Source organism: Ursus maritimus, unplaced genomic scaffold (genome assembly GCF_017311325.1).
Source record: "Ursus maritimus isolate PB19 unplaced genomic scaffold, ASM1731132v1 scaffold_24, whole genome shotgun sequence".
Lineage (NCBI taxonomy): Eukaryota > Metazoa > Chordata > Mammalia > Carnivora > Ursidae > Ursus > Ursus maritimus.
In genome coordinates, this window is record NW_024424897.1 from 44,652,981 (window position 1) to 44,676,324 (window position 23,344).

The following is a 23,344-nucleotide window of genomic DNA, read 5'->3' on the forward strand; positions in this document are numbered from 1 at the left end:
CTGTAGGCAGTAAATAGATTTTTCCCTACAACGAATACGTCTGGCTTTTGTATATAAAACATTTATAATTTCAAAAATAAATCAAGACATAAACATTGCATTTTTCACCATTCAAAGACCAAAATAAATATATCAGTCTTTGAATTCCAAGAGACCTTGAAGCTGTGCAAATAGCGTGACTAAGCAAGCAAGTAAAAACTAAAGCGGTAACTTTAACCAAGGCAATAATGGGAAGCAAAATTATTCTATTTGTCACAAATCAAAAGTCTCCAGCCTGCCGGCTTCCCTATCTCTCTCAGTGGAGTCCAGGCACAGGTCTGATGTGCCTCTCGCCAGGAAAGCAATTGTCTGTCAAGGAGCCATACGGGATCCCTGAAATCCTCTCCCTGAGCCTGAGAGGATTCTGGCCCTATCCTTAAAAACTGCAGAAGACAAAATCATTTTCAGGAGAAGCGTTTTGCAGACTTAAGTGACTGCTTTCCGAAGTGATCTCTAGAGACACCTTGTCTCATTTGAATGGCAGTTTCAAGAAACCAGTCTTTCAGACAACACTGGGACCTAAATTGGGAGTGACTCAGACAGTGACTAATGGGACAGCACCCAACCTCTCAGATGCTGAGGAACACAGCTGGGCTAGATGACATTCTCTGCAGAAAAGAATCAGGCTTCCTAACTTTTTTCAACTTCTTAATTTTTAAAAACTGAACAAGATAGGAGCAATCCAGTAGCAAAACAAAAACAAACAAAACTAAGCCATGTGACAGGATAGCGATGAGAGAAAAAAAAAAAATCATGGTGCTACAGAACATAAGGACTGGAATGGATCTTGGAGATCATCTATTTAAACTGCTGATAGGGAAACTGAAGCCCAAAGAGGCTTTGACTTGTTCCCTCTCGAGGTCTTGTAATTAGTCAGTGGTAAAAACAAAACTTTTTGGCACCTGATTTCATCTAATGCTCTGAACCTCTTTTTCCCTGGACACAGAGGAGGGAGACTCGTGTTGCACACAGTAGGCATTCAAGTGGATATGGATGCAATTTGGAACACCTGGCACAGAGAAGACACAGGCCTGGAGAGCAAAGCAACTCAGGGCTTTTCTCAAAAGGCAGGCGGGACAGTGGATGTGTCTTCAGCTGCTCCCCATTACAATCTCCTCACTCTTAATTCGTTTTCAACGCCTCCCACATTTCACATCTTCTTGGTAATTAGGCAACAGTCCATGTTGTTGTGTGTGGCTTGGGCTCACTTCTTTTCTAGTCTTACAGACTACTACGTCCCCCCCCCAATAGAAGTTACTGCTGTTTCTGCCTTCCAGAATAAATATGGGGCTCAATTCTTTTACTTCCAGGAGAGCACAAGAATACTCATCAACGGGCTGGAGTGCCTAGAATTTACATATATTTTCCTCATGTGAACACAACTGTAACTCATTTTTTATGAAGGTGAAAGTAGACTGGCCTTATCTTCTTGCCAACAGAATATGTTATACGCAGGAATGGAAGAGGTCCTGAAAAATAATCTGGACCACAGCAAACCACCTCTGACAAATGAGATAATCTATTCTTTTTTAAAGACTTCCAGAGAAGAAAATTCCCAAACATCTTCCCTCTGTGAAATTTTCTTACACCTAACCCAAATCTCTTCAGCTGCAACATAAGCCTATTTTCTCTTGCTGTCATCCCATAGAAATCAAAACTATCTGGTTAAGACCTTTTATATTTAAACACAGGGTACCCCACAGCTGTCTCTAAACAGACTTTTTTTACCTTAATTTTTTGCGTGTGTGTTTTTTTTAAGATTTTATTTTTAAGCAATCTCTATACCCAACGTGGGGCTCGAACCCACAACCCTGAGACCAAGAGTCACGTGCTCCACCAACTGAGCCAGCCAGGTGCCCCTTACATTAATTTTGTTCAGATTAATTTTTTCTCTCAGAAATAATTTTTTTTTTTAAAGATTTTATTTATTATTTATGTGACAGAGAGACAGCCAGCGAGAGAGGGAACACAGCAGGGGAGTGGGAGAGGAAGAAGCAGGCTCCCAGCGGAGGAGCCTGACGTGGGGCTCGATCCCGGAACGCCGGGATCACGCCCTGAGCCGAAGGCAGACGCTTAACGACTGCGCTACCCAGGCGCCCCCCACAGAAATAATTTTCTAGCTTTTTAATCGTTATTGTGGTTCTTTCCCAAAGTTCCTCCAAAATATATGTATCTAACTATGAGGATTTTTAAAGGAAACAAAAGAAAGATTCTACCTCTTAGACCTGACAAAAACATATCTTAAATATTCCTACATTCGAGACCAAGATTTAGAACTTCTTTAACTCCCCAAATCTCTAACAGAACAGTGGTTCCCAGCCAGGAGCAATTTTGCCCCCCAGGGAACATTTGGTATTGTCTGGTGACATCCGTAATTGTCATGACTGGTGAGGAGAGGCAGGGACACCACTGGCACGTAGTGGGGAGAAGCCTGGGACGCTGTTAAACATCCTGCAACACACAGGACAGCCTCCAACAACAAAGAATTATAAGGTTCAAAATATCAATGGTACAAAGGTTGAGAAATACTGACTCAGAACACCACGGTACGTGAAAATTTAAAGAACAAACACAGGAAAAGGAAAAAAAGTAGAGAAATACAGAGTGGAAAAGTAGTAAGGTAGTGAGAAAGATTTTTAAAATGAGAAAAAAGATAATAAAGAGAAGAGGAGCCACAGTTCCTATCTGAAGTGCAGCATAATAGTATTTCCTGTTGTGATGTGTCACTTTATGAAATGACCTTGATATCATCTTGCCCACCTCATAGCTGCAGCTTTACATGACTCACTGGTGATTGGCCTGGGTCTACTACAACCTACTAGAACACTAGATCCTTCTCTAGTCTTTCACAATCTGTCCATTTCTTGTAATGATTTATTCATTCATATAGCAAATATTTACTGAGTACCTACTGTATGCTAGGCACTGGGAATACAACAGTGTTGAGCAAAAACTCCGGCCAGGGTAGAGCCTACAGGGAGGGTTGCGGGGTGGGGGGTGGGGGTGGGTGGGAAGAGGAACTACTGACACACCTGATTTCCTTTTCCCAAGTGAATTACTTTATACTTAGTTCTCCCAATAGAGACGCATCTGTTGGCACTACTCCAAGTTTCCCAAGTGATTTCAAAATCAAGATTACCCTTGTGCTGGCCATCACTGTCACTCTTGCCCAGGTTGATGACAAATGAGTATGTACCAAGCACACTTTCTAGTTCACCATGTTTTATCACAGTGTTTCTTGAAGCAGGACAAAGCCTTTCTGCTTCTCCCACTAAGGGAATCTTCTGGAGCATTATAGATAAACTCAGAAGGCTATGACAGAAAGTGAGGGTAACACTGACAACGGGGGAATCTATAATTCAAAGGATATACCTCAAAGGGTAGCTCATAATAAAACCTCCAACTCAGAAAATATGAAAACACAGACGGAGACCCATCAGAGAGCGGTGCTGCTTACTTGTCTCCTAGACTACAGAGGCACTTAGCACACCTTTAGTCTGGTGTGCAGGCATTCATCGGGCTTTACGATCACTAGTTTTATACAGTGAGGAAAAACTCTGACCCACAAAAGGAATACTCAAAACATGATCTTTTTCCAGGGATTTAATGGATGAAGTAACAAGAGTTTACTTTTTTTTACTTTTTTACTTTTCCGTGGTTACCAGAGTCCTGCTTTCTTGGGTAGGTAGAAAAATAGCACACACCATCTTCCCTGAGATATATATGTAAATCCATGATGGATAGGGAAACCAAAGAAAAGTCTTAGCATTTACAGAGATCAGCAATACGGTGTAGGAACCTGAGCAGAAAAGAAAGGGGTATGGTTCAGAAGGAAGAGAAAATGTTAGAGGAAAGAAAATGTTAGTCTTTTCTTTAAGAGAAAATTAGTGGACAGCATTCTCCCCAAGGAGAACCCCTGGCAGCTGTACCCAGGGATTGAGTATGACTTCCTTAAGGAGCTCACTAGGGGCTGAGCTGGAAGGCAGAGGAAAGAGAAATCAGAAGGATTAGTGGTGGGGGTTGGATGTTTAAAAAGGGGCTTTAGTAAAGATAGAGAAAGAAGAGACAGACGGATGCAGAATAATATTTCCCAAACTTCATGAGCAGAGTGAGTGAAGAGAAGGTGGAGGCCTCTAAGAATTCACACCCTGTGCCCTCAGTTACAAACACAGTCTAGTTGCTAACAATATTAAATTCCAAAATGACTTGTAATGTAGGAAAATAAAATAAACATCCTGCACACTTACCCAATCCGGGTAAACAGCTTCCCATGGGCATGGAGAAAACTGAGGATGAACCTTTTGTTCAGCTGCATGGGAAAAAGAGAGAGGAGAAAACAATTAAACTTTCCCCAGTTTCCTGTTACTGAACAGAGTCCCTAGTGACACAATAACCTGGCCAGGGTCTAAGGGGTGGGCACTAGGGATGGGAACCAAATCAACATGCCCAAAGTCTCACAGACCCAGGGCACATGCCCAACAGCTGCCGATCAGCTGAGCCAACATGACAGCAGGCTCGGTGAGCGGACAGCACCCTCTGCCGGCAGCAGTGCCTATGTGCAGGGAATGAAGTGGTGATGATTGCAGCTCTCAGATCGAGGAGTCATTCTGGCCCACAATGATGGAAATGAAACTGTGACAAAGACAGGGGAAATACTCTGATTTTGTAAGTCCCTAATCTTATTTATAAGCTATTTTTCTACCTACCCAAGAAAGCAGGACTCTGGTAACCACGGAAAAGGTAACTCAACACTAATTAACTTACGAAACTGTACTTCTCCAGTTTTTATATTAAAAATTCAAGTTCTAGGTCTAGAGCTGAAAATTCAAGTGTCTACAGGTGCCAGGTACAAAGCAGGCTACTGGAGATAGTAGTGCTCGACGGCTGTCCCACTCCAGTTCTGCTCTTTGGAGGCCCAGGATCATCATCTCTTTCCTTTTATTTTCCCGCTTTTAAAGAAAAGCTGAAAGCTAGGTTTTTACATGAAAAACCTCTGGATTTTAAATGTTGGCTACTAATGGAAAAAGTTTAAGACATAAGGCAAGCCAAAACCCCACATTTGACAACCACATCTGGCCCACAAGTTACCAAATTTACAATCTTCGTTCAAGGTTCCACAAAATCTATCAAAACCGAGGGGAAAGATTCCTCTGATCAAACCAAGGGTGGGTGAGGGGGAAATTCAACTCAAAGAAAGTGGAGATAATCTAAAGACCAAACCTTTCTGTCATCTTCCCTGGTCTCCTAAAACCAAAATGCTCAGGGTCAATAGCCATACAGAAAGAAGGGTCAAGAATCTTGATCTCGGGGGAGGGGGTACTCAAAGCAAGGTCCAGCACCCCTGGATACTTTGCCCAATAAGAAAAATTCTGATTTATCCTCTTGCAAAAGAAAACCCCAATCAAATCATGGCAGGTCCATCTACTTCATATGGAAGCTAGGTGTGGGCAGAGGAGTATACAGCAAACTCTGCATACGAAGTTTAGTTTTTATTTTTGCTTAAACAAATTTAATCAGAAGTACTAGATCAAGCATTGATTTATATAGCTAAAAAGCTCAAGATACTTCATTGATGGTAACCTGTCTCTACATGAGGTGAGTCAGGGCCAGGGATACTGGGGTCCATGAAAAGAAGGGAAGCTGCTGGAAAACAAAGGAACTGCTGTGAAATAAACTGCCAGTGACCATACCACTGTTAGTGGCAAAACCTGGGCTAGAATGCAAGTCTCCAGATCCACTAGTAGAGGGAAGTGGTGAAAAACATGGACTTTCCTATCAAACCTCTGCCATTTACCTGCTGTGGAATCTCAGGCAACTGATTTAACCTCCCTAAGTTTTTCTTTCTACACAATGGAGATAACAGTACCTATATGTTACTGGATTGGTGTGTGACCTAAGGCAAGTAAAAACATGTTTGACATGTAAACACTCAGCTGTTAGCTGGACATTCTCTCCCAGTGAATGACAAAGCAAGCGGTAAAATGTTAACTACTGAAGAATCTGAGTGAAGGGTATACAGAATTCCTTGGATTATTCTTACAACTTTTCTACAGATAAAAAATAATTTCAAAATAAAAAGGTAAAAATGTAAAAAATATAACAAAATAAAAAGGTAAAAATGTATATATTCTCTATTCCTATTTTAACTTAATTATCCCTTTTCCCACAGCTATCAATCATGAACTAGTTAACTCACCCTACAGTTATCAATCATGAACTAGTTAATTCACCCTTAACCAGGAGGAATGCCAGTTATATTTATAATACAGGGTACTCTGGTAGGCACAGATGATATTAACTCATCTCATTCAAGCCAATTACCATTCCCCAAGCCCCAAGGCAGCTAAGAAATTTAAGCAACTTAAACCAGCAAATGGCAGAGTTAGAACTTGAACCCAGGTCTTCTGGTTCCAAAAAAAGTTTTTCTTCCTCTGTACTGCAAGTATCTCAGGAAGAGAACTGATGAGATTATTCATAAAGGAAAGGGATGACGAGGGAATAAGAGTAACTAAAAAGCACTTCAGTTTTAAGTTTTCCCATAAGGTAGAAAACTCATACTGTATGACTTACAATACCTCCTGGATTAGAATTAAAAGCACCAAGAAGCTTTTTTAATACTGTGCTTCTACTGGGACGCCTAGGTGGTTCAGCTGGCTCGGCGTCCAGCTCTTGACTTCAGCTCAGGTCATGATCTCAGGGTTGTGGTATCGAGTCCTGCGTCGGGCCCTGTGCTCAGCATGGAGTCTGCTGGAGATTCTTTCTCTCCCTCTCCCTCTGTCCACCCCCCCCAAACACCCCACCGCCCCCACTCAAGTTCTCTCTCTAAATAAATAAATAAAACCTTTAAAAAAAAATACTGCAGTTCCATCTGTATTTCCCAAACACCCTTCACTTAGAGTAGTAGATGAAGCCCATGTAACTACCTCAATTCATACTTGCCATTATCACATTTCAACTGTATGTAGCAGAAAGTGGATTTCAATGCATTGTTTCTCAACTAGTGAGAGTGAAGGGAATCTTAGGGAACTTTTTCAAACTGTACACACATTCTCCCTGGCCTTGGTTAATGAGAACCACTACTTTATTTTTAGTCAAAAGTATCTGTCACCCTAAACATAGTTTCTCTTCATTGTCACCAACAATACTTCAAGTCAGAAAAAAAGCTAAAAATGCAGATACACTCTAGAGAGAGGTAAGGCATGTTATATTGAGGAAACAGATTTGTTACACAGAGACCAAATGGGCCTAAGCAACACTGCATGTAACATTCCAGCACAATTTTTGGAAAACAAGTGATACCAAGTCCACAGTAGGAAAGTCTTAGTCTGAGCTTCCTCCCTCTCCAACACATCACCCTGTACTGGCTTCCATTTTGGCAACTTTTTGGTTCTTAATACACTCAGATGGTCTCACTCAGGTACAGAAAGAAATGTTACTCTTTGAATGTGAGACTATCTGCCTCCAGATCTTCCTCACATATTTACATACTGTTCACCAAAAACTAAAAATGCTTCTTGTGTATACCCTGACAGGCAACATTAAGATTATTAAAGGGCTCTTGGCTCTTCAGCTGAAGTCCAAAACCAACTCACTATGGACTCCTGAACCTTTTATAAACTATCTAAAAGCAATGACCCAAAGAGACATTAATGGCAGTGGCTGGATGGGTAGGTCTCTGCACCCTCACAATGAAGTCTGTACTGCCATTAACTACGGAATTATAAGTGAAATTGTTTGGGTTTTTCCTCAACTATAAAATAGAATTTCACCATTGACACCACTTACCCCAGAGCTGAAAGAATAAAATGAAATAATACAAATTAAAGCATTTTGAGGAATAAATGTTTTATGCAAGCCCTGGTAACTGTCACTCAAAACCGCCAAAATGCTTTGTGAACTATGGAGCAAGGAAGGAGAGAGAAGCTGTTCAGAGGCAGCAATACAACACTAGACGGTAAGAGTTCTGAAATATGCCCAATTTCAATTCCTAAATAGTTGCTCCTCCTTCTGAACAGCTGTGTGGAAAACCGAATTTCTGAGAAGTGAATCATTTTAAAGATAGTAAGAGTACTCCGTATTAAAAGAAATTCCAGTGTGCATTTTTACAGTATTGTGGAGAGCATAAATTACCATTCTCTTAATTTATCCATCTGGAGCACCTCTATAGATATACCAAGCATTTAAAACAAAAAAACTTTGTAATGTTTTAAAAAGGGGGCTCCATCCTCTTAGATAGGAGCCAACACAGGTGGAAACCCAAATTTCAATGGCACCTGTTAGCAAATGTTCAGGACTTTCAGAGCATGCAATTAAAGCCCAATTACCATCTCCCTAAAGCACTGAGCTCACAGGGTACAGGAAAATGTGAGCGCAGAGGTGATGCTCTCCACTCTCATCCCTGTGCTGCTCCCGTGCCAGGCTCAATCCAGAACAAACCAGCAAGACATGGTCCCCATTGCCAAGGACCTTGTAGTCCAAGCATAAAAGACAAATAATATCCCAACTTGCCAACTCCCCATTTATGCTCCAAATCCTAAAACAAGGCCCACTGGCGATGAAGGTGTCAGCAGGCACTCTGTTTCCCTTATTGTTACTATCCCTCAGCAAGGAAAGTCTTTGGAGGAGGTAAGATCTAAGGAGATGATAAAGAAAGTGAAGAAGGGGGATCTGGCGCACAAATGTGGAAACCTATCAGTAAGTTAATAATGGAAAAATCATCTGGTAAAGGTAAAAATTATTCATGGTGGGGACACCCAGGTGGCTCAGTTGGTTAAACGTCTGCCTTTGGCTCGGGTCGTGATCTTGGGGTCCTGCGATCCAGCTCCAAGATGGGCTCCCTCCTCAGCAGGGAGTCTGCTTCTCCCTCTCCCTCTGCCCCTCCCCACCCCTGCTTGTGCGTGAGTACGCCCACTCTGTCTCAGATAAATAGATGAGAGAGACAGAGAGAGAGATAAAACTATTCATTAGAATTTCAATATTCCTCCTTCCAGGATACACATAAAGAAAGAAGTACAGGAAAGCCAAGTAGCATGACTCAAATGCCTCATAGGAAGACAGAGCAAATCAAAATCAATCCTTCCATTTCTTACTTGGACCAAACCAAAGCTGAGGTAGAGGAGGGACAGTGATTACTTCTCACCTTTAGTTAGTTGCTCTGCCCCTGAACTGTTCCGGGCAAAATGACAGCTCAATTAGTTCTAATTAAGCACAAGTTCCATGTAGAGATGTCCTACTTAGACAGCTGGATGTGAGCCACATGAACTCAAGTGTAAAACGTGCCTCTTAAAACCACCTCTTCCAAGAAATGCACCCCTTGAAACAACGGCTCTCACCCTCACACTGCAGCTTAGTGCTGCCTCAACAAAGTCTTACGTTAGAGCAATTTACTTGCTATTACTTCATTATCTCTCTTTAAAGCCAGCAGGCCGGAAGGAAATTAGGCTAAATGTCAAATCAGCAGTCAGCTCCAGAAAACCCAGCCAACAAGCAGAGGGACAGCAGAACTTAGAGTACCCGGCTGGCTCTCAGGAGGGAAACTGGCACTAGGTCTAAGGAAAAGAAGGAACCCCACTCTATCTCTTCAATGAGGCGGCAGAGTGGTTTGGTGGTAGCAGCCCCGCGGCAGAGGCAGAGATGCAGATCTCTGTGAAGACCCTCGTGGGAAAGACCATCACCCTCAATGTCGAGCCCAGTGACACCACTGAAAATGTCAAAAATCCAAGACAAAATCCAAGACAAGGAGGGCATCCTGTCTGACCAGCAGCACCTCATTTTCACGGGGGAACAGCCGGACAATGGCTACACTCTCTCAGACCACAAAGAGTCCACGAGAAAGAGTCCACCCTGCACTTGGTGCTTCCCCTGTGAGGTGGCATCACCCAGCATTCCCTCCACCAGCTGGCCCAGAAACATAACTGTGACAAGATGATCTGCCGTGAGTGTTCTGCTCACCTGCACCCCCGCACTGTCACCTGCCGCAAGAAGTGCGGCCACACGAACAACGTGCGCCCCAAGAAGAAAGTCAGATAAGGCCCCTCCTTTGCCCGCGGGGAGGCCTCCTGCCCGAGCCCCAAGGGCCCAGGCCCTCAATAAAGTTTCCCTTTCACTGAAAAAAAAAAAAAAAAAAGGAACCCTGAGTTTGTGACTATCCTGCATTTATTCCTTGTTTGTTTACTGGGCAAAGGGATGAGTACAGAATGATATGAACAGAGACCACTGATTTTAGAATTGAAGACCTGGGTTCAACTTCTGGTTGTGCCATTTATTTGCTATATAACTGTTGGGAAGTCACATCAACTTTCTACGGCTATTTCTTCACCTATAAAATGAGAAGGCTGAGTGAGGTCAGTATTGGTAATTCCATAACCCTGAGGGTGTATGCATCACAAGAAGAGCTTCTGTAGAAAGCTCAGTCCTACAGGATCAGAATCCTCAAGGAGAGGGAAGGTGACTGCAAATCAGCATTTTCAAATGGTCTCCAGGTAATTCTGAAAGCCGGCCGGATTTAGGAACCACTGGGCTAGATCAGGGGTCAGCAAACTACAGCCCAAGAGTCAACAGATAGCATGCCACCTGTTTCTATATGGCCCATGAGCTAAGAATGTTTTTTTTTATATTGTTTTAATGGCTGAAAAAAAACTCAAAAGAATATTTCATGACACAGGAAAATTATATGAAATATAAATTTCAGCATCCATAAGTAAAGTTCTGTTGAAACACAGCCACACTCACTTGTTTACATCTTGTCTGTGGCTACCCCTACAAAGGCAAGGTGAGTAGCCTCAGCAGAGTGTGTGGCCCAAAAGCCTAAAATATTTACTATCTGGCCCTTTACAGAAAAAGTCTGCTGATCCCTGGGCTGGATTTATAACACCAGGGTCTCAAAAAATTTTTCTACCTGCACAACACTTGAGGGCTACCACACACATCTACTGGAAACAGCAATGATTCTCACGGGCTGACAGGTGAAGAAGGGTAGTGAGGACGAGGGGAATCCCCAATCTACAGTGTTCCTTCCAATTTTAAAAAGCCCACAATATATGATTCTAACTAAATCTAACTTTTCTTGCCAGTTTTTGAGTAAGCACCATCCTATTCTATGATAGCAAAAACAAAACAAAACAAAACAAAACCTCACCAAATGCTGAAAGAGTGCTGTTTTCAAAGCTTTTGAACTCAAAAGCCCTGAAGGCTACAAAGAAATATAAATGGGGCTCTCCAGGTTTCCACCTTCAATGACACTATGGGGCTAAGTGACCAAGTGGAAACAGAACATATCCAAAGCCAACAGAGTCTTTACTTAGGCCAGAGGGCCCCTGGACACTTCCCCAAACATCTGTAATCGAGGGAAAGTGCCAGATTAAGGTTTATGAATCCCTGTGCTGTAGTCTAATAATCTATAACAACCAGCTCAAAAGTGCCACCACCCTGACATCTCAAGGTATACAGAGAAAGAGAGAAAGTTCAGCCAAAGGGCAGCACTGTTGCTCTGACTGGGCTACTTTCTGAATGACTCTTCTTTCTGACTCATCTCTCTCAGCGCCTGGGAACTCTCATGCCCATCCACCCGAAAAGTAGGTGAGCTGGGACACCCTGTGTCTGCACTGCACAAAGTGAGAGAGAAGAGGAAATGGCTGAAGCTTCCACTTGGTGATCAGGTGAGCAACCAGAAAAACCGTTCTCCAAAGGCACATACACACACACCCATCTTATTCATGAATGGGTTGATGGAGTGCAAGGGTGCTAAGGTCATTTATTCATTCAACAAAAACTAACTGTCCACCTTCTATGTACAGGACACTGCACGAACCAAGAATAAAGGCAGAGATGACCCCTGCTCTGTGGGTCACATAATAATAAAGTACCATGATTAGGGACATACAGGATACAATATACTCCCACAGCAGGGGCACTAGAGATCTCAGAGGAAGAGATCCTTGGGTTGAAACCTGAAGGCTGAGTAAACAGTTGGTTTTGGAGCAGGTAGAGAGTCTTGCCTATGTGTCATAAGTAAATGGAACAGCATGTGTGGTGGTCCCAAGAGTGCTATGTGGTAGACTGGCATGAGCAGGTGAGTGATTCTGCAAGAGGGAAGCTGGAGAAATAGACTGAGTCAAGTTGTACTCCTTAGTAAAAAGTCTGATCTTAATCAAACCACTGAAAAGTGTTGAACAGGGAAGTGACATGAGTAAAACCTCCATTTTTGAAAGGGCATTCTAGTTACTGTTTAGAAATTTTACGGTTGTTTTTTTTTTTGGCGGGGGCAGAGGGGGGAGTTGGCCGGAGTCAAATGTGTGGAGGCCAGAAGACCAATTAAGAAGTTACTGTAATCACCCAATGGCAGTGAAGACAGAGAAGAGAGGGAAGATAAAGAAATGGTCATTCCACACTCAAGACATTCATGATCCCTGTCCCTAACTCCCAGGGGTTCTAGTTCTAAATAACTCCATCTACAGAGACCAGCAGTGGCCCTGAACCAAGTATGAGTCTTTAGAAAAAGTCCCAAATCAAATGAAACAGTGATTTCATTTTTAGAGATAATTTGGATATTCTTATTTCCTTTCAATATTTTTAAATGGCCTACCTAGCATGGTGGTTGGTACTTAGTACATATTCGGTAAGTGACTGATGAAGAACATATAAAACACACAGATCTGTAGTGATTAAACAGACTATCCAGGTGCTACACGCAAAACCCTCAAGAAAAATAGCTCAGTACTAATATTAATGCTGTAGGGAAGTAACACACTCAACACTATTTATGAGAATTTAAATCTATTTCTTTTTGGAGAATAATTTGACAAAACCCAAAGGTATGCAAAGAAAAACAGAGTTCTGATGCTGAGTAACAGCAGTTCCCTCTGCTACATTCTGGCCCGAGACTGGACAAAAGAGACCACAGTTAACATCAAAATGAAAGACAAATCCGGGCACCAGGCTGGCTCAGGTGGTGGAGCATATGACTCTCACTCTCAGGGGTCTGAGTTCAAGCCCCACATTGGGTAGGTATAGAAATTACTTAAAACTAAAACCTTAAAAAAAAAAAAAGAAAGAAAGAAAGAAAGAAAAAAGCTAAAGTCCTTTCAGTAACCTATAAAAGTCCTATCCAATACTCACTCTCTACTCCTGTAGCCTCCTGTCCCTTGAATGTGCCAAGCATGCTCCCAGTTTTATGTTCCAGTCTGAGGATTCCTCAACTTTATAGCACAATGGAATGGCATGCAAATCTTTTGAAAATACAGATGCCTGGCCTCCATCCCCAAACACTGATTTAATTTGCAAGGGCGTGACACCTCGGGGAGAGACCTGAGAACTGGGATTTTTAAAAGCTCCTCAGGTTTTTGGACACAAGTTTGAGAACCACTGCTCCCATTTACCCTGTTTTTATAGCATTTATCACCAATTTTTACAAAAACACACACGCACACCATGACAGTAAGGACTTTATATATTTTGTTCACTACAGTGGGCTCATAGGAGGTAACCAATAAATACTTGGTGGAACAAATGGCCTTTCTAGTCTGGTCTTCGGCTACTCCTCCTGTCTCCACCCTTGCTGATATGGCCTGTATTTCAGCAACAAAGAATTATTCGTGGTGCCTGAAATGCACCATGTTCTTTCCGCTGCCACGCCTTTCTACATCTAATAAAGTCCTACTTTTCCTTGCTTTCCCAGCCCTCTACCCCCAGGCTGAGCCTGATCTTATCCTGCAGGCTTAGAGAATATTTCATACACCTCTCTGATACTGTGTATCACAGTATGTCTTACATACATACACATTTGTCTTTAGACCAGCTCTGTCCCTAGAACTTGGTCCATCATGACAGAAATGTTCTTTATCTTCACAGACCAATACAGCAGCCACTAGCCACATGTGGTAATAAGTATCTGAAAGGTGGTTAGTGTGACTGAGAATCTACATTTTTAATTGTATTTCATTTTAATTAATCTAAATAGCCAATATGGCTACCACACTGGTCAGCACAGCTCTAGACTGTGATGTACTTTAATGTTTCATTTCTATAACCCAGGACACAGGAATTATCAACAGTGATGGACTGGTATATGGAGAGATGGATGGATGTTAGATAGTTGGCTCCAAAGATTATAATACCCATACATTTACAATTTCTGGCTTGACATATGGTAGGAGCAAAAGACATACTCTCAAGTACAAATAAGGCTCAGCCAACGAGAACAAAGAACTGGAGAACCTATCCAGTATTCTACTCCTCTACCCAGCTTATAATCCACACAGTGGGGGGAGTGTGACCTAACACCTTCTTGGGCAGTACCTTTTGAAAGCTTGGGGACAGCCCCCCACTGAGGATGGGTGGAATTTACAGAGCTATCTGTGCTTTATAAAAGTACCCCAGGCTACTCAAACACAATTCAGATAATAAGAATTCAAGTTTTTCCAGCTGAACAAAACAAGTGTGACACACCAAGCACCTTAATAATAAAAGTCCAAACTTCTACAGCACCCTTTCTATGCATAAGGCACTATTCTAAGTACCTTGTCTATTAACTCATGTAACCTTACGACAATCCTGTGAGTTTGGTGATTTCTATATTACAGATGAGGAAATGGAGCAACAGACAGGTTAAGTGACTTGTCCAACATTAACCCAGGCAGTCTGGCTCCAGAGTCTGAGCTCTTAATCTTTCCATCTTTAAAGAAGGCAATCTTTTCGGCAGAACCAAAACAGCCACGGAGGATGTTTATAAAGGCCAAAAGCTAAAGCAACCCCAAGCAAAAACCCACCAATGGTTCCAGCTATCATTTACTGAGAGACCACTAGTTCAAACCAACTGAGAAGTCTTACAGATTAAGGGAAGTAGATACTTCCAGGCCACATCATATCTTGCAAGTTAGTGGAAGCACTTAACAAATGCACCCTAGGATAATGCCAACAGGAAGAAAGAGAAAAGTGAATAAAACCTCGCTTTCCATAACAGTGAAACAGCAGTAATAGAACTAGTAAAATTAAAACCCTAACATTTTTTCTAAATAAATTCACAAACTGCCTGGTTAATAGAGAAATAGTTCTTCAAGAGTTAAAGAATGTATGTACATTCACACACCATCATCAAGGGACTGTGCATAATCCAGAAAAAAATATCTGAAAACATACCCTCCTGCCTACCCACCTACTACAATACAGGAAAACCCCTGAATCTCTCAGGAAAGGGAGGAGCAAGAACTAATCTAAGAACCCAAAGGAGAACAAAGCTTCACTATAAGAAAGATGTGGTCACAAAGAAGGTTTCACAAACCACTCTGCTGTGGGTACCAAAAAGCAAATAATCAGCATACAGAGAGCTCTGGCAACCTCATGCAAGCTTCAGATTTAAGCAGGGCACCAAATAAGGGAAGGATTCTGGTGCATCAACTCCTAGGAAAAGTGTTTCAAGTTAAAAATGGTTATTCAGGTTTGGATGCAAACTTCTGTATCTGTTCTTTATCAACAGAGACACCTCTACCTCACTGTCAGCTAGCAGCAAAAAGAGAAGAAAACTGTTAGAATAAAAATGGGTTACACACAGACAACATGACCTGGTACAGCCTGGCATGTACCTGGACACCACAGACAAAGACTATAAACATGGCAGCACAGAACTTCTGGCTTTCCATATCCCAGCTGGCTCCAAGTGTCTCCAGAAGCAGGTGGGCCATGATGTCACACACCTCCCAACCCCCCACAGCCAGATAGTTCAACATTAAGGTCAAAAACCACAGCACTTTTGGTGAGAGACTCAGTTTTGCTGTGACTGAAGGCAAGGCCTGCTTCCATCTAGTTTTTTGTCAGTCATGTCGCTTCTGTGCTTGTTCCCAGACCCAAAATATCTAGTTCAAAAAACAGGGCAAACACCTTTAAATCTCTTATCTTTCGTCCAATTCTCCTTTCTTCTCTCAACAATGAGAAATCAATCTTAGGCATACCAGAAAGCATGAGCAAGGGAAAACATGAGCATTCACTTCTTCCTAATTTATCTATAATGCTCAATCCCCATCACTATTACTATTAAACATATAGGGAAAATCGGGAGTTTAGAGTTAAAAAGGAAGAACAAAGGTAACATGAGTCAAACACCAATTAAACTCTGCTGGTTACACACGTATGCTTAGTTTGTGACAACTTATTACACTGTACGGCTCTGATACATACACTTTTCTGTATGTATATTATTTTGTAATGAAAGGTTTTTTTTAATTACCACAATCTTTTCTGCTATTCCACCTAAGCCTCTACTCCATAGCCAACGACCCCTTGCCCCATATGTCCTAATCCCCACACCAAGATTCTAACTCCTAGGTGGTAGAAATGAAGGTGACTGTGCTAAAAGTTTGGGACTCCATCTAAGTGCAGAAAGCTACACTGGTGTCAAATACCACATCTGTTGATGATGTAAACTATAGCCCTATTTTACAGATGTACAAACAAAGAAAGAGACTAAGAAATGTGTCCACAGAAATAAACAATTTTGGAATGTATTCCAGAAGATGTAAGTCCTAGTCTCCATTAGCCACAAGGGACAGCTTATTGGAAACACCGAGGGCATCTATCAGTGCCTTATTCAACCTTTTGAAACGTGTCACGTCGAAGTATTTTAAAAGCCATACTGTTTTACAGATCTGTCCAGAAGTCTAAAGGAAAATCTGCCCAAAAAAATTCTTCACAGAGAATGTCAACTGACTTACACATAGTTTGCTTTACAAATTAGGACCCAGTATCTCTCAGAGATCTATGGCACAAGTCAGCTCAGAATCTTATTAGACAAAGTAAAGTTTTAGCATCCTTACCAAGACACACCCCAGAAAAACATAAATCCACAGAGGGTATCATCCCAGCTCCTCTTTCCCATGTGCTTCAGTAGCTGCAGTCCTACTGTGCATGTGCAGGGCAAGAAGAGGACTTGTTGCCAATGGTTACAACACAAAACATAACTTACTCCTAAGCCAAACTGGCCTTGGCTCAGAAAGCTTCCCAGAATGATGGAAGGCATGACTTTAGGATGACTCAACTTTTGCTAATGCAGAAAATAAAGCAGAGAAGAACGATTTGAAGGATCCACTTCTAAGGTTGGGCCAAATCAAAAGCCCGAAGTATCTACTTTGTGATGAATCTTCAGCTCCAGCTGACTGATTAAACAGCATCAATTTGGACGTCTCTACCATGGCCTAAGATATTCTAATTATAGACTCTTGGCTAGGAATCCTAGGAGCAACCACTTGCAGTTTGTAACCACACCATATTTTTATCTACGTTGTTCCTTCTGCCAGAAGAGCTGGCTACTCCCATCTACCTAAAGAACTTCTTTCACCCTTCAAAAGTAAGGACAGATCACCTTTCTAGGTAGTTTTCCCCGGTCATCATGAGTCAATGTCTTTCTCCTCTGTATTATTCCTGTATGGTGTACATATTTCCATTATTGCATTTGTTGTTTTTTTTTTAAAGATTTTATTTATTTATTTGACAGAGATAGAGACAGCCAGCGAGAGAGGGAACACAAGCAGGGGGAGTGGGAGAGGAAGAAGCAGGCTCATAGCGGAGGAGCCTGATGTGGGACTCGATCCCGTAACGCCGGGATCACGCCCTGAGCCGAAGGCAGACGCTTAACCGCTGTGCCACCCAGGCGCCCCATCCATTATTGCATTTGTAATTTCTTTACATATCTGTTCTTCCTACTAGACTGTATCTTTGAAGGAAAGATCAGTATCATTCACCTTCCCGTGTGCAGTGCCTAGGATAATGATTAACATATAAACGTACTCCCTAAATATTTACAGAAAGAACCTGAGTGGGACAGGGAAAACCTTGATCCCCTCAGAAAGGACTAGCTGACCTCAGAAGGAGGTTTTACAACTGAATAAGTGAGAGAAAAAGAGGAGAATGTCCATATAAAACTGTTATTTAAGGCAACATATGAAGGTGTTATACTATACTGCAGCATAAAATAAATTGAAAACAAGAAAGAGGAACAAAAGAGAAAAACTCAGCAGTCGCTAGCAGTAAGGACATGACACCAAACGCATAGCAGAACGTCCTTCACGTTTATTAAAGGAAGTAACAAGTCTGACACTAACCTCTGGGACAAATAAGACAGAATTATTCTTCAAAACAAACTCATAAATGTGCATGAAGTTAAAAAAAAAAAAAAAAAACTCACGCAGCACGACTATCTCGGATACTAAAAGCAGAAATTTCTCCCATGGGTTTCCAGAAAGAAGATACCATGTGAAACAAATAGCCATGATTCCCTAGACCTCTTTATTATTATTTGTCTTAATACAGGCTGACGATCTTACACCAAAGTATAATTCGGTCAAAGCAACACTACTGGGGACAATATGTTGCCCATGTACACAGTTCTCTGATGGTTCTAGGCATGAATTACATGGAAAGAACAATAGTAGGAGATGCCTAGTGATTTCCATAACAGATACTCAATAAAGCTCTTGATCAGTGGACAGATGGCAGACAGACAACTGGAAAAATCACTGAAGCTCTCAAAAATAAAAATGTGTGGTAAATACACTTTAGAGAGACTCAAGCATCAGAAAGAGTCTCCATAGTATTTTGAGTTCCTTCTGGTCTAATGTCTATATAGTAAGACTTGGAAAAATAAAACTGAGCAGTAACTTCAATATTAAATATTTATGAGTAAAGTGAAAGGCTTCCAAGAGGAGGGAGAAACCTGGAGTTTCCCCCTGAAGCCTAACAAAGAGTCTGCCGACTGGGAAAAGATCCCCAGCCAAGAAAACAACTTTTTCATATTCTCTATCTTAGCCCAAACATTACATCCAAGACAGTGAAAAAAGAGTAGACGGATGAAATTCTGGAACCTTTAAGAGTAGAGAGGGATTACAGAACGATAGAACTGCAGATACATCTCCCCAAGAGTATGGTCAGAAATAAAAAACAATATAGGAAATTGGTGAGAAAGGCAACAGGGGGAAAACGAAAAGGTCAGTGCAATGTCTTGACCCACACAACGTGCAGTACGTTTCTATATAAAGTGAGCTGCTCCCACAGTAACATCAAACCACTGCTCTATTCCTTCCTAAAGCAGCGGCAGAGTGACAAGGATCCTGTGTAAGGGTCTCATTCTTATTTGGACGGCTCTTCACAGAGCAGGAGCTGGATCCTAAGGGACGATTTATAGTACACCCTCACATACATTCCAGTTGGCTAGAACTCAGCAACTGATTGCTCCCTTGTCTAACTTGGTAAGAAGCCAAAGGAGGACTTTTCTCAGTCAACTCTCCCAGGCTGGAAAATTCTCCAATCCCAGAGTTCTGGCTTAAGTCTGGATATCAGGTTATTCACAAGATGCCAAAACTATGTCCTTATATCGGCTTTGAACAAGTCTCTCAAGTATACCATACAGATTCCCACAGATCTCAAAATCATCTGGACATTAAGGCCAAAGATGGCCACTCTTCCTCTCACATACAGAGAACATGCTTTACAAAGCACGTGCAACATCAAAACAAAGCTTTCATAAATTAAACATCAATCTCAACAATTCTTTAAGGGTGAACACGCAACATATTCATTCAATGGCTTCCTTAAAACCATTTTATTCTACCCTACTGAGCACCCTCCCTGTTCCACAAGTTACTCACATTCTCTCTCACCATGGTCAATCCTTATGCCACGAAGAGCCAAAACCCAAACCTGTCTCTCTAATTGAGAGGAAATGAGAGACGAAACCTTAACAAGGTGTTTCTGATCTCATCCAGCTCCTGTATCGGTGAATCTCAACCAGAACAGCAGCACTCCTCCCAGGGAGTGCTTGGAAATGTGTGCGGACCACTACTGGTATCCAGCGGGCAGGGTCAGGAATGCTAAACATCCTGCAGTGACAGTCCCACAAAATGAGGAAGGGCCCCCCACCAAAGGCAATAACACCCTTATTAACAATCAATGCCCTAAGTGAAGGACCGCCACTGTATTAACTGCCTTCACCCTTCCCATTCTAGAGCAGTGGTGGGTAAACTCTTTCCGTAAAGGGTCAGACAGTGTATCGTTTAGGCCTCGTGGGCCACATACATCTCTGTCACATGTTCTTCTTTTTAAACAAGTCCTTATGTAAGTATGTTATAAGCCACTCATAGCTTGCAGGCCACTGGCAGTCTTTTACCCATCCCTGTTCTAGAGCATTACCTGAGTCACTACAGTCTGTCCACACTGAGAGACGCTGATTAAAATAAAATGTGATGTAGTGTGTAATAAACAACTTTAATAATGCGTACTACAATTTTAATTAATATAATAAGACCTTCAGAAGTTAGCCTTAAAACCTAAAAACTGGGGCATTACTTACTTCTAATTAATTAAATAATTCTCTCCTGTCCTCTCCTCCTCCCTGTGCATTTTGGTTGCAAGTTTTCTCCTGAATGCTCCTTTTCCAACACGTTTCTCGAAGAGTACCGGTACAGCCTTTCTCCGTCTTCTCAGGATGTGCTACTTCCTAGTCACTATGTGTGCCACTCAGAAAGTCTCTGTAAAACTACTACTGTTAACATTTTCTAAAATGTCTAAACCAAACCAAAGCCTGGAAATTCTGACTGGTATCTGGGTCCTGACTTTCCGGATGGTAACTAAAGGTCACGTGGGGTGGAAAGTGGCCTGTGGGTAACACAGAATACACACATGCACGCGAACAGGATATGTTGGTAATCCGGTTTCCTGAGACCTGGTGAGTTGTGAGAGTTCTCATCAACACTGTTGGGGAAGATGAAAAACCTGAAGCTCGGAAATACTGGATTTTAACAGTGTCCATTCTTAGAATTTCTGGCTAGAGCAGAACGGGGACGTACACCTCTTTTTCCCCACATTTTATTCGTCTAAAAATACAAACCAAACACACACACAAAAATAAATGAAGTTAGTATCTGACAAGGTTTCTTCACAGTGTGGAAGCTGGTGTTTGCAGCATGGCTTATGTCACGTCTCAAGCCCAGAAAGATGAAGAGTGTGGTTTTGGTGTTTAACCAGCCTCAACTGCACCCTGGCACTCTGTTTCTTCCCCCAGAGAACTTTGCTCTGCTAGAGGAAAGAAACCAACCTCACATCTTGAAACGAAACGGCTAGGATAAAAATAAAGCCCTGAAGTGGTTTGGTGACCGAGGTCATATGGGCGTTAAGGGTTTATAGGTAGGGCCAATGTACTTTGAGAAACTTCCACTCACTGCCAACCACAAAGAGACAAAGAAAGACATCAGCCCCAGAGTCCAGCAATGATCCAGGCAAGCAGCACCAGTCCTTGCCTGTTAGGGGCTCTTTCTCACAGAACACGTTATGAATATCTGAAAAACCCAGTTGGTTCTACCTCTGAAGCAATCTCACCAAGTTCTGCTTCCTAAGGCCTGAGAAAAAGAGAGCCAACCTGTAGCCTCTTCCTCCATCAAGAGACTTTATGAAATCCTATCACCCTATGTTGCCAAATCTCAGTTCACAGAAGAATACTTTCAAACAGCTTCTAGGGTGGAGGAGTACGACATAAGGCACAGGCTATAAACTACTTCACGAAAGTAAAGGGCTATATAAATGACATGATATTCATGTAATTCCCACAGCAACCCTGCAAAACGGAATGGTACCCACCCTGCAGATAGGTTATCTTTATAAGGTCAAAAAATTAAGCTAACTTTCTCTGCTTTGATAATGATGGGGCAATGAAATAATCGAGTTACCACACATAAAAACATTCACCTATTAGCAAAGAGACTCAATTCTTCTCTCACTATTGATCAAATCAATGCTTATGCCATCCAGAGAAAATGAGGCCAAGAGTTTTGAGCTGTACCTGATGGCGCTAATTCTGGAAGTGCCAACCTAAGGGTGTACGATACCACACTAGGACCTAACGCTCCAAGACGAGTCATCTTGCCCAAGAAAGCAGACCTTCTAAAACTGTGCTCTGCCCTATAGCTGTGTTCATGGGGCAGTTGGGAGGGGGGGGGGTGGAGGTATTAGATGTGTACCACCCACACATCACAGCTTTTTCAGCGCAGTGGTGGCAGCAGCAGCAGCAAGCAGCAGCAGCTCAGGTGCACAGACTATGCAAGGGGCACTGAAAAACAAGACGAATGGTCTGAAGAAAATGCCACCTGCAAAACACACTTTAAAAATAAAAAAGCCTTCAAACAAATATAGCAAGTTGAGCATGGGAAAGCTCTGTGATACAGGTCACCTGACCTGGGTTTCTCACAGTGAAGCTGAACTCCTTTGTTGGCCAATGTTTACTTTGCTGGACTCTTGATTAAATGCAAGAAAAAATATACTCACGTACTATCCAGCCTCCCAGAGCCATGCATTCAGTCAGAAAGAAAAAATCACCATTCTCAACTTATAATAGCACCCTCTAAGGAAAAAAAAAAAACACCATGGAAACATGGACACATGAGATTCAGGCAGGGGCAGCATGCAAAGTTTCAGGCAGAAGCTATGATTTCCAAGCCTAGAGAAACAAGGTTCTCACTCTGCCAGAGATTTCAGATAACAACTAAAAAGCCTGGGGTTAGAGAAAACTATGAAAGACAAGAAAAGTTTCTCTTCTTTTTTTAAATGTTTTCTTATTATTTTGATTTGCATTTTTTAAAAAGATTTTATTTATCTGAGAGAGAGAGAGAGAGAGAGAGCGCAAGCACACAAGCAGGGGGAGAAGCAGAGGGAGAGGTAGAAGCAGGCTCCTCGCTAAGCAGGGAGCTTGATGTCGGGCTGGATCCCAGAATGCTGGGATCATGACCTGAGCTGAAGGAAGACACTTAACTGACTGAGCCACCCAGGTGCCCAAGAAAAGTTTACTTCTAATCAACTGGTTTGGTGGGTGGCATTCAGACTTTACTAGAACACAGCCTGAAGCTTTTCAGTTCACACGCTTAGGCAGAGTAACTTCTCACTTTTCACCAAGTTTGGCTGCAACAGGATGTTGAGGAAAGACACTGTCCCAGAGCTGTGTGTGTAGGCCTCCATTCCCAGAGGTACAAATTTCATCAGGAAACAGAAGCGATACCTTCAGATTCCTTAGGCTCACTACTAGACTGCAGACGAAGAGGGAACCAGCCTGGTAGCAGGACATACTGCTAACTAGTTTCTGGATGAACACCAAAGGCAATACCACGTGAAGCCAAACAAAACACTTCTGCCCCCCCCACCCCCCAAAAAAGAAAAAGAAAAACCAAAACAACACTTATGGTCCAATGATTAAGACATATCCAAACTGTGACCAAAATGAGGCCTGATTGGAGGGATTTGCCAATCCTAAACAATCTCTGAGAAACAACTTAAAAGC

General features: G+C 42.1%; 1 protein-coding gene and 1 pseudogene across 1 annotated transcript in view; one reads left to right on the forward strand and one right to left on the reverse strand.

The window, feature by feature from the left end:
- Nucleotides 1-23,344, reverse strand: part of SMG6 (SMG6 nonsense mediated mRNA decay factor) — a 229,962-nt gene that overhangs the window by 178,064 nt on the left and 28,554 nt on the right. Inside the window, exon 9 of the mRNA XM_040641151.1 lies at nucleotides 4,287-4,348. Coding sequence (XP_040497085.1) covers nucleotides 4,287-4,348 — 62 coding nt within the window. The remainder of the gene's footprint in view (nucleotides 1-4,286; nucleotides 4,349-23,344) is intronic.
- On the forward strand, nucleotides 9,061-10,662 carry LOC103667156 (annotated as a pseudogene).